The sequence below is a fragment of the Aquarana catesbeiana genome, linkage group LG01 (assembly GCF_042186555.1).
Source record: "Aquarana catesbeiana isolate 2022-GZ linkage group LG01, ASM4218655v1, whole genome shotgun sequence".
NCBI classification, from domain to species: domain Eukaryota; kingdom Metazoa; phylum Chordata; class Amphibia; order Anura; family Ranidae; genus Aquarana; species Aquarana catesbeiana.
The window spans coordinates 690,284,047-690,296,642 of NC_133324.1; the positions used below are offsets into that span (position 1 = coordinate 690,284,047).

Below are 12,596 nucleotides of genomic sequence, written 5' to 3' on the forward strand. Positions count from 1 at the left end.
ATGCTCAAAACTTTGCCATTGTGTGTTTGGAAGTTAGTAATATTGAGGATATATTGTCAGCCATGGTTCATACTCTTCAATAAAGTAGAACTACAGTAATAACTTGGATTGTGAGTATAATTTGATCCGGAAACGTGCTTGTAATCCAAAGCACTCCTATATCAAAGCGAATTTCCCGATAAGAAATAATGGAAACTCAGATGATTTGTTCCACAACCATTTATTCTTAAGTCCTTCAGTTTATAGTCCATATAAAAAGATTATAGCTATGTGATAGGTTGTGTAACCATAAAATGTCCATCCACAAATGGCAACCCCCACAAGAAGCAAAATCCAGCAGGAGCTACAGAGTATAAAAGAGAAGAGAGACACCTCTAAGTGTAGCAATATGGTTACATTTAGAGAAGGTGCAACATTTAGCAACTCATGGTTGATGATTAAAACAGGTCTGAAAACAAGACCAGTCACCAGTCATGAATTTTTGATTGAAGCACCACACCATGAATTGATAGTCCAGGTAAAAATGTATTTCAATATAAGATCGGGTAGAATAGAAGACTATAAAGAAATCCAATGCATTTTGGGGGCCAAAATGTGCCCCCATTTTTTAGGACTTAAAGTTAGGGAACAGTGTATATGATATTTTGAAGAAGAACTTCATTGAAACAGCTGGGGACTAATTAGCAATCATTGTCTGAAGATTCAGCTGCATGCATCATGTTTACCAAAGCATACAATCTATATCAGATTCATGACAAGGCGCTGAAAGTACACAAATGATGGACTGAGGGGCAATTCCTGTAACTAGCGCATATCACAATGGAGCACCCTATTGTGATGTACTGTATGCTGGTTACAGGAATTGTCCCTCAGTTCATCACTGCGAATTTACACACTGTAAACTATATCCTTTTCAGTACTACAATAAAAATTTTAAAATCTGAGTTTAGTCAACTGCAGTCGTAATCTTCTAATGTTGCAGAGGTGATTATGAGCCAAGGGATCTGTCATATGCACTTGTCAAGAGTGCCAACTATGCTTGTCCACTCTGCTTCCCTCCTCCATTCATAGACGCTGAACTAAAGCTTCCATCAATCAAAAACAATCTATGAATGGAGTAGGCACACCTTTCATTTATCCACCTCTCCTCCATTCATACAGCACTCTTCATTAATACTCACAAAAAAAAGGCAGACCCTACGCATGACGCAAGCACGCTGGACACCATGGCCATTTTGGATGTTTATGTGAAGCACTTTTTGTTTTGATATACATGTGAGTGTGTATTTTTAAATAAAGATACTGCTGCTTTTAAGAACATACTGCACTATGGTACCTTTTTATACCTTTGCAAGGTGACCTATACTAGCATTGGATGGGGACATGTGCTTTAGTGCTGGCTATGGGAGGTCTTTATGGTTGGCCTTATGATACCGACTCCCTATTATCTGCTGGAGATTTTCCATGTGATGTAGTTACAGCTCCTTTGATTGAGGATTCCATCTGATGCCTATCAAGTGAGTTTGACCACCCATATAACTTGAGGGTCTACTCCATCCGACAAGGGGAATTGCCTAATCACAGTGGTGTTGCGTGGTTCCATCTGTCAGACTGAAGCTGATGCTGGGATATTCCTTCTTCTGGCTGTGTTTTTTCAAGGACTTTTTTCATGATTTGCTATACATCTCTACTTTTATCAAGCGCTGCATGTTATTGTGTTATACTCTTCATTGATAGAAGCTATAGTACAGCTTCTATGAATGGAGGAGAGGTGGGCATAGTTGGGCTCTCTTGGCCAGTGCATATGACAGGTCTTTTTGCTCATATTAACCCCCATGGCACTGGAAGATTACAACTGCGGGGTGGACGGGGGGGTTGAGCTAAAATCATAGTCAGCATCACTTGATGTTAATTGTAAGTACTGATTTTGTTTTTTTGACCAAACTTATGCATTAAATTCAGGATTTAATCACGCTTGGTTAGTGCCTATCCTGCTTCTAATACACTGTTTTACTTTCTCCATCAGCTCATCCCCCACATCTATTACTTTTTGTATCAATTGCCCCTCCCTTTTTGATTGTAAGCTCTAATGAGCAGGACCCTCTGATTCCTCTTGTACCAAATTGTAACGTAACATTAATATTTGCCTTCATTTTGTTAAGCGCTGCGCAAAATGTTGGCGCTATATAAATCCTGTATAATAATAATAATAATAATAATGTGATAACGAGAACCACGCTGAATGTAATATAAATTGTTTGATTGATCTGCTAAACAAAACTATACATTGAAAATGTGGTCTGCGTGAGGTATGACCGCTTTATACAGTCCAGATGACACCAGGACTCTTATCGGTACTTTAAATGTTTTTTGCAGGATGCCTGCCTCCTTGAACAGAGTGCTTTGGAAAGTCAGTTTAATAATAAAAGATCTGGCAGCCTCCTGTGTAGCACAAACCCCCCCATCTCCTCTCCTGTCTCTGCCCCCTCCCTTGATTGCCCAGCAAAGTAATTCAGTGCTGGGGGGGAGGGAACTGAATGCTGAGAAGTGACTGGCAGAGCCTGTCTAAGAAAATACCCAGGAACACTATACCGCTTCTTATAGTCCATTTGCTTTCTGGCACTGAGCTTTCCTTTAGCTTCCTACACTTGAGGGGCTGGGAAAATACGTGCTGGCTGAGAGACTGTCACAACATCCCTGAGACACTCTGGCTGTTAGTTGCCCTGAACTTAGAAGCAGTAGGAGGAAGAAAAAGAGGTGGAGAAGGAGGGCTTCACCTATACAAATAAATAAGGCCATTCTGACATAACAAGCCTTGATGGTAGAGGGCTGGATCAGGATGAAGAGCAGCCTGCACAGTGCCCCTGGCTCCAGCCACCTCTGCTCTTATTTATAAAGCAAGCACTACGCACTTCTTTAGAGGAAGCATGGGTCAAACACTTGCAGGCTTAACAGAAGAACAGAGCTGAAGTCAAAGGACACAGCATCCTATGTACTGATTTCGTATTTACAGTATACGTCTGCAGTACAGTGGCTTTTAGATCCGTGTGACGATGGAAATACCTAAAACGGCATAAGCTGGTCCTACTTCCAGCTGGTAGTAATTGAATGAACAGTGAGGAGGCCCAGACGAGGGAAAGACGCTGAAGAAACAACGGCTATTTAGGAGACACCGCTACCTGTTGAACCCTTACTGAACGTGTGCCGTTGTTCCAGGAAGAAAGAGTAGGTCTCTGAACCCTGGAGGTGGGAATGGCAGCTGGGAGCATTACTACCCTCCCAACAGGATCAGATGATGGGGGTAGCAGTCCATTCCCCCCAGGAAACTTCAAGGATCCCAAAAGACTCTATTGTAAGAATGGGGGCTTCTTCCTAAGGATCAATTCAGATGGGAAAGTGGATGGATCCCGAGAAAGGGGTGACTCGCATAGTAAGTGTTTTGGAAATGGGTTGGAGGGCATGACTTTGGTGTGTGCATGTATACTGTACAAGATAGATAGATAAATAGAGTGGTCCTCACAGTTTGGCAGCTGCCAGATATCCAGTTGCACATGGGTGACTTAAAGCCTCAACATAACATAGCTCATAAACCGCTAGTAGTAAAGATTGACACATTTGACACACAGTTGAAAATCAGCGGAGTTTGTTTTAGTGACTAGTTATGAAAACATTCAGATCAAACCAATTATAAAAAAAACTGTGTCATCTGGCACAGCAAACATGCCGGCTGGTTAGTTTACAGTGGCCTGGCTGCCAACCACAGAGGATAAAATATTGCATTTGGTTGTTGTGTCAGCACTTTACTGTAATAGCAAGCCTTCACCAGCATTGCTTTGCCACCTTAAAGTAAGGTATATTATGATGTGGTATCGATCATCCCTGCATTGTCACTCACTTTACAGTGCCTGTCATTAGTTGAGAAAGGTTTCTTCTACGCAGCACTTTGATGACCACCTTTAATGATTATCTGCATTCTCTACTATAAGTAATGGTGGTCTTGTCATACACCTAGCACAAGCCTGGATGCATTTCAGCAGAAAATAATAATCACTATTGCATTTTGTTTGCATTTATTACCATACTAGGGGCCACATCCATATATTTAGAAGTGAGCAGAAAAGAAAATACAAATATGAATAAAACTTAAAATTGAGAACAAATTACCTACACGAAATCAAACTAAAAAAGCTATGCCACACTGCCAGAAGAGCATGTTAAGTTAGGCCTCAAAGCCAACGCAGACTTGTCAAAGCCTCCTGTTTACTTTTTTATGTATATTACAGACTGGCACTTACTGACACTAGGTCCTGACATTATGTATTCAATAACTGCGATCCATGGCTAGTTAAATGTGATGTAATAAACAACAAACGTAGGCCATATTTTTAAGCTCTGCATTTTGTTAAGTCAGATCTGTCAAATGTGCCCACAGTTTTATTAATCTAACTGTTGAGCTGTATTTGGAAACCCTGCCTTTTTATCTATATAATTCATAAGGGACATGTAGGGCAGTTATATGGGCCAACCTCTCACTCCAATATTTGTGGTTCCTTTTTCTAAGACTCAGTAACAGGTTCATTAAATCTAGTCTACCGGCTTGTCTTGAAAAGCTCTAAAATATACTCGTTAAAGTAATTCATAAGGGTATAATTTCACTTCAAGCATCTAAAATTTGTTAAAATCGAGAAAGAAATAAAGCCAATAAAGTGGCTGTATGAATAAACTAGTATCCCCATACCTTAAAGAAATTTTGACATTATAAACATTACAAACAATCACAGTTATACCATTAAGGGCTTGTTAGTCAGCTAAACATTGCTATTCATTGCTTGTGACACTGTTAGCATCATATGAGGTCCAATTAGTGGACATGTCAAGCCACTAATATTTACAGTGGCTGACAGTCATTCAGGTCTTGTTGTTAAGCTAAATTGTAAACATGGCCTAACATATATGCATGTATATATGTGTGTGTGTTTCCTGATGCATGTACCGTACATAAGAATACTCTTTTTCATAAGCTAAAATTCTAGGCATGACTCCAGACAAAATAACCAAATCTCCTCAGAGTTACTCCTTAAACAGCCCCACTAATCGGTATACATACCCCTATCAAGGTCTTTCCACTTTCTTGATGAGTACAAGCAATTCCTAATAACGCTGTAAATAAGATACACGAAAACCACAGTACATTTTGTAAACTTATATCCAAGCTAAGCTTAAAAGTCCCACATAAGAACAAGCACCACAAGGCACCTGCTTTGAGGTTTCTTAGCCACAAAGCCCTCCTCTGTGCATCGCTGTAATCCTGAGAACTCTCAATTATTAAGGCCCTAACTTTTCTACATTTGCAACTAACCCCTCATCTTTGATGCTAAGCTCTACAAAGACCTCCCACTATCAATGCATTTTAATAGGCAAATTATTATCATCTTCTCAGGTGCTACCATTAGAAAGATCGGGGAATAGCAGGTAGATGGGGTAGTTATATAAATTAAAATTAACTCAGATTTCTGGGGAATAATGGTCTTGGTAGCAGAATGCATCCAGGATCAGAGGGTTGCACTGAAGCTGATGTTTGGCTAAAGGAGGATTTTCTGGCTAATTAAAGTTAGGAACTGGAAAAACCCTAATGCTGCCTGCTCTTAAGCAAAACTTGAAGGTTTGGAAAGGGTGAAAGGTTCGCTTTAAACTGCCATAGAAGTAAGGTGGTGGTTGGATATGCAAAAACTACCCGGCTGCTAAGCAATGTTTTTTGGATAACATTTAGAAAATGAAAATGTACCATATGCTTGTATAACCTGGGTGTGTTCACCTAAACAGCACCGAGAGAGCAGACCCCATGCTGTTGACCTCATTTATGAAAAAAAATAAAATAGCGTTCCATTTACTGTTACACCAATAACACGTCACATGATTTTGAAAAGCCTCTCATGTGGTGCTGAAAACATTACAGTGCTTAAAGTGGAAGTAAGTCTTTTATTTAAATTTGTGTCTACAGGTAAGCCTGTAATAAGGCTTACCTGTAGGTACAATAAATATCTCCTAAACTTGCAGTGTTTAGAAGATATTCACACTGCATGCAGCCAGTGACGTCACTGGGGCATGTGCTCTGAAGGGTATGCCATCCCTTCAGAGTTATCGTGGCTTGGCCAATCAGACGGCTGGAGCACACAAACCCAGATGAAAACAGGGTAAAGATGGAAGCCCTGTCAGCAGTGACAGCGTGCCACTGGAGGGCTTTGTTCTAAAGTAAGCATTTCATAATGTGCTTTTAATGCGATGCATACTAGCACATTATTCCATTGTCTTGCAGGTTTTTTTTTTTTTTAAGGCTGTGGTTTACTACCGCTTTAAGCTTAAAGTTTATCCAAACCTTAAAACAAAAATGAAATATATGGAAGCTTACCAGCGCTAAAAAGTGATGGTTGTATTCATTTTCTTTTTACAGGCTTTTTCCCTCTTTTTTTTTTACCAGGAAATCCTGCAAACAACACGCTTACTGCCCTAGGGTGACCATGCTCACTCACTAAGTGGAATTTAATAAAACTAGAGGAGTCTGGAGCAGCTGTACATGGCAACCAATCAGCATCTAACGTCCGCTTGTTCAGCTGAACTTTGAAAATGCAAGTTAGAAGTTGATTGGTTGCCATGCACAATTGCTCCAGATTCTTTCTGCCACCCCCCCCCCCCCCCCACTGTATTGTATTGTATGAAGAAGCAGTGTTGTCACCCTAGGCTGCTCTACTTTGTTCATATCCATTATTTGGGGCGTGGGAGGTTAGTATTTTACCAGAGTGTGAGATTGATTCTTCTTTCAGTTCAATTCACAAATGGTAAAAAGGACCATATATTTCTGGAAGATCAGAAGATATTATCTGTACTTGCATAAAATATTCTTAGCCTGGAAAATGAAAACTAATGCAGCCACCATGTCTAAAGTCTCGTAGGTTGCAATATATTACATTTTGGTTTTTGGATTTAGTTATCCTTTATGCCCTGTACACACAGTCGGATTTTCCGATGGAAAATGTGTGATAGGACCTTGTTGTCGGAAATTCCGATCGTGTGTAGGCTCCATCACACATTTTCCATAGGAATTTCCGACACAAAGTTTGAGAGCTTGCTATAAAATTTTCCGACAACAAAATCCGTTGTTGGAAATTCCAATCGTGTGTACACAAATCCGGCGCACAAAGTGCCACGCATGCTCAGAATAAATTAAAGAGGAGTTCCAGTCAAAAAAAAAAAAAAAATTAAAAGTCAGCAGCTACAAATACTGCAGCTGCTGACTTTTAATTGGACACTTACCTGTCCCAGGGTCCAGCAATGCGGGGGATCGAAGCCCCGCTCGTCTCCCCCTCCGTTCGGCGGCGCCAGCATTGCAACTGTGGGCGCCGGGCTGTGGATTCACAGCCTGGCACCCACTGCACATGCGTGAGCGGCGCCGAGCGCCGTGATTGGCCGCTCAGTCACCTGGGACCTGTAATGGGTCCCAGATGATTGACAGGAGGGAGCGAGCCCTTCCTGTGCCGAGGGGTAAGTGATGTCACCAGCCCAGGCACTGGAAGAGGCAGACTACAAGGGACCCCCTAGCAACAGGCATTTAGAGGTGAGTAAAAAAAAAATATATCCAAATGTTTTTTTGTATTTTTTTTAGGATTTTTCATGTAGTTTTTTTTTTTTTGGGTGGAACCCCACTTTAACAGACGAAAGCTATTGGCTACTGCCCCGTTTATAGTCCTGACATACGTGTTTTACGTCATCGCGTTCAGAGCGATCGGATTTTCCGACAACTTTGTGTGACCGTGTGTATGCAAGGCAAGTTTGAGCTAACATCCGTCGGAAAAAATCCTAGGATTTTGTTGTCGGAATGTCCGATCAATGTCCGACCGTGTGTACAGGGCATTAGAGCGACTGGGAGAAAAAAAACAGGAGAAAGTGAAGGAGTAAAGAGAAGAAGTCCGATTCTCAGTGATGTTTGTGAATACAGAAATCCTTGTCCATGTAACCCCAGCTTTTTATTATTACACAGCAACAATGACTATGTTATTAGTCACTAATAATTCCTATACATGAGCATTACTCATTACACATATCTAACATTAGATCTTTTTACAGGATACGTTTTCACTTTACAAATCTGTAACAGTAGTTAATATACAGCAGTCTTATATTCCAAATTTAGCAAGTCAAGTATATGATTAACTGTTAAAGCTGGCTATACAACGTAATAATAATTAGCTCTATGTGCAGTGTATTCTATTACTGTTCAGCAGACCTAACTGTGGTAAAGACTCAATAGGCTGAACTCTTGTTTGTCTGAAAGCTCAGTATGCTTTGGCACAAAGCTAAAAAGTCTCTGCTTTTATCTGAAAGAATGTTAATGCTGAACAGATATTAAAAATAACAGTTAATACAGTTATGTATTAAAGTGTTACTAAACCCACAACAGTAAAATCAGTCTGTATATGCCGTAAAGCATGCTTGTTCTACTCACTGTGGAACCTAAGGGGTTAATCCTCTGCATTGTGTAAAAAGGCTGTTTTATCCTGTCTTCTCTGATCCTCCCCTTCTTCCACAGTGCCCAATCCATCTCCTGATAAGACAGAGCCTTTGTAGTCACTGTGCACATGCTCAGTTTGGTCTGTATTGCTAGAGAGTTTGGGAGGGTATGTGTGATTGGCGCAAGACCAATCAGCACTGTCCAGACAGAGGGTCAGGGGTCCTGCAGCCTCATAGGACAGTCACAGTAGAATGAAAACTCCTCCTACAAGCTTTAACCAGACATTGATAGAAGTCACAAAACTGCTATATACTGCTGATGAGAAAAGGTATTTAGCTGTTTCTATTTATTAAAATAATTGCATTCCCATGTTCTGTGTACTGTGGGAGACCAGATATAGGGAATGCAGGGTCCTGGGTTTAGTAACACTTTAACTGGAACAAAATAATTGATTTTAGTTTAAAGTACATCTAAAGTCACAATTTTTATTTTAGTTTTGGATAGAGTATGAGTAGTTAGAACCACTGTCAGGTATTTATTTCTATCTGTGTTCCCATTAGGGAGAATCACTCTCTCTCTCTCTCTCTCTCTCTCTCTCTCTCTCTCTCTCTCTCTCTCTCTCTCTCTCTCTCTCTGTCCTGGTGACTGTCATCTAGTGATCTAAAAGCAAGGCAGAAAACAACATTTTGAGTTGCCATCATAACAGGAATAAAGAAGAAATCTTATGGGGACACTTGTTCTCATGACAACTAACATGAGAACAAGGAGAAATTTCTTCCCACTGTTTCACCGCTGTCTCCAAAGGACAGGAAGTGAAGAGAAATCTTCCTAATTGGACATAGACAGAAAAAAAAATCCCTACTCTACTGAAAATGAAAAAAAAATGTTTTGCCTTTAGTTATACTTTAATGCATGTATATACCCCACTCTGTTATGATATTTCCCTCCTCTTACCCCTCATACAGCATCACTTAGACCAGTGGTCTCCAAACTGTGGCCAGAGGGCTGGATGTGGCCCTTTGCTTGTCTTTGTCCTGCCCTTGAGGCATTACTCCTTCTATTGATACCAATGATGGAGCACCATTCCTTTCACTGACACCAACAGTTGGGCTTTATTCCTCCCACTGGCACCAACAATGGGGCACTATACCTTCCACTGACAACAAAAATAGGGCATAATTCCTCCTACTGACATCAATGATGGGGTACTGTTCCTGCCACTTATACCAATGATGGAGCACTATTTCTCCACCTACAGACAACAAAGACTGAGATACTGTGGACTCCCATTGATGCTGAGGTATTCTCTACTCTCACTGGCCGTGGTCTGCCCCCCCTAAAGTCTGAGAAGCAGTAAATTGGCCCTTTGTTTAGAACGTTTGGAGACCCCTGACTTGGACACTAAGAGGAGAGGCAGCACCAGAAGACAGTCTAGCTCTGCTGCATGCATGTTTACTGACAGTAAACATGCTGACAGGAGATAGAGCAGTGGCAGTGGAATGACTTCATCAATGTGTTCCTGCTGCTTCACTGCCCAATCGGGAGGTTGACCTTGGGGAAGCTGTGCATCTGAAGTGAGGATCAAGGGGCTGGCTGTTTGACTGGCATAAGTTCCTAGATCAGAAGGCAGGTGTGTATATCACAAGCACAAAGTTAGATGTGTATTATTAACTGTAAATTGATATGGTTGTCTAAAGTTCAGCTTTCATTGTGAACAGCACAGAAGAAAATATATACTCTGAAAATATCACATATATTTTCATAATACCCCCAGTAAATGTGTGTTATAGAAACTGTGCTGTCAAAATTCACAACAGTACTTTGGGAGAGACAAGGGGGTGATTTACTAATAGCAAACAGGCTGTTCACTTTGCAAGGGAATTTTCCCCAGAGCTTAGTGAATAAAGTGAAGCTCTGCTGATTTCCATCATCCAGTCACGTGCAAACAGAAATATATTTTTTAAAATTTTCTTTCTTGCACATAATCGGGTATGCTTTGCAAAGTGAAATTTCACCACGCTCACTAACGTCTGGGCAAAATTTCCATCTAAAGTTTTTCTTTCTTGCACATGATTGGGTATGCTTTGCAAAGTGAAATTTCACCACGCTCACTAACCTTTGGGGGAAATTTCCATTCAAAGTTTGCAAGTTGCAAATTCCCTAAGAAAGTGAACAGTCTATTTGCATTTAACAAATCAACCCCGAAGTGTATAGAAAAGGTTGTACAATTTGCCCCTGTGTTAGAAATGATCTGAAAGTGAGTATTAGGCTACTTTCACACTGAAGCACTGCGGGCACTGGCGGTAAAGCGGCACTATATTTAGCGCCACTTTACCGTCGTTTTAGCAGCGCTATTCGGCCGCGAGCTGCAGCGGCTCTTTGCAGGTGGGTTTGGAGCGCTGCCCCATTGCTTTCAATGGGAAGGGGCGCTTTAAGAGCGGTAAACACCGCTCCTACAGCGCTCCAAAGATGCGGCTTGCAGGACTTTTTAGACGGCCTGCAAGCGCACTGCTCCAGTGTGAAAGCCCTCAGGGCTTTCATATTGGAGTGCATTGAGCGGCTCTTTCAGGGCGCTTTGCAGGCGCTATTTTTAGCACTTTAGAGCCTGCAAAGTGTGAAAGGGGCTTAAAAGTGATAATTAATTAGTGGAGCGTGTTGCAGAATCTCTTATATTAATTAGAGACTTAGAACATGACACAAACGTAGAGGGTTATATAAACCGGCACTGATGTAAAAACGAAGGAATTTAACAAGATCGATACTGACTGGTATCACGGTACTGTTAGAAACAAGGACAAGCCAAAATTGTGCTTTGCTGGAATTGTGTTGGAACTGTTAACCTTATTGCTAATGTTGATCTTCATGGGAAATAAAATACAGGCAACTAACCACAGAAAAAAAAATGTTTTATCAGAGCAAAAGTAGAATTGTAACCCTTGGAGATCAGAATTAAGCAAGAACTCTGACTGCTCAGGGAAAAAATATTACCAACAAAAGGCACAGGACCTAAATAAAAGTGTCTGAAATCAGATATATGTTAATACGTTACATTGCTTATTCCTATAAGCAGGTATAATAGGTTGAAAAGGAAACCCTACGTGTCTTACTTATAATGTTAAAAGACAATCAATGATTATTACTATTATTATTATAATACAGGATTTATATAGCGCCAACAGTAGAACAGAGCTTTACAACCTAAGGGTAGACAGTAAAGTTACAATCCAATCCAATACAGGAGGAATTAGAGGGCCCTGCTTTTAGCGCTTACACTCTAAAAGGGAGGGTCAAGGGAAATAAAAGGTAATAACTGTGGAGGTGAGCAGATGGAGAAGATAAAAATAGAGTTACTAAGTGCAGGCAGGATAGGCTGAGGCGAAGGGTTTCCAGGGATTGTCGAAAAGCGGATAGAGTAGTAGATAGTTGGACATATTGGGGTAGGGAATTCCAAAGGATGGGAGAGGCTCTGAAGAAGTCCTAGAGGTAAGCATTGGAGAAGGCGATAAAGGAGCTAGAGAGCAGGAGGTCTTGGGGAAAAAGAAAGAGAATGGTTTGGTTTGTATTTTCAGGCAAGGTTAGTGATGTAGTTGGGGGCTGAGTTGTTAGTATTTTGAATTGAATTTGTTGGGTGAGTGGAAGCCAGTGGAGGGCTTTGGCAGAGAGGGGCAGCGGACACCGAACCGTTGCTAAGGTGGATGAGCCCGGCAGTTGCATTAATAATGGTCTGATGGGGGAATAGCCTATGTAAAGGTAATCCAATAAAGAGGAAGTTGCAGTAGTCGAGGTGAGAGATAATCAGAGTGAATTAGAGTGAATTAGAAGCGTTGTGGTGTCATTGGTTAGGAAGGGGCATATTTTGGGGATGTTGCGTAGGTTGAGGCGGCAAGCTTTGAATAGCGGTTGGATGTGGGGCTGAAAGGAGAGTTAAGAGCCTAGGATAACACCTAGCACCTTGGCATGCGGGGACAGTTTGATAGTTGAACCATCGATCTTGACAGAGAACTCAGGGGAAGGGGCACGTGGGGGAGGTAACATGATGAGTTCAGGATAGTTCAGGATAAGTTTTGGATAGATTGAGTTTGAGGAAGTG

At 41.1% G+C, this 12,596-nt stretch overlaps 1 protein-coding gene across 1 annotated transcript in view; it reads left to right on the forward strand.

Moving 5' to 3' along the window:
- The first annotated feature begins 2,525 nt into the window (after positions 1 to 2,525).
- FGF2 (fibroblast growth factor 2) overlaps positions 2,526 to 12,596 on the forward strand; it is an 81,962-nt gene continuing 71,891 nt past the window's right edge. Inside the window, exon 1 of the mRNA XM_073603597.1 lies at positions 2,526 to 3,430. Within this exon, the coding sequence (XP_073459698.1) occupies positions 3,253 to 3,430 (178 nt within the window). The 5' untranslated portion in view covers positions 2,526 to 3,252. The remainder of the gene's footprint in view (positions 3,431 to 12,596) is intronic.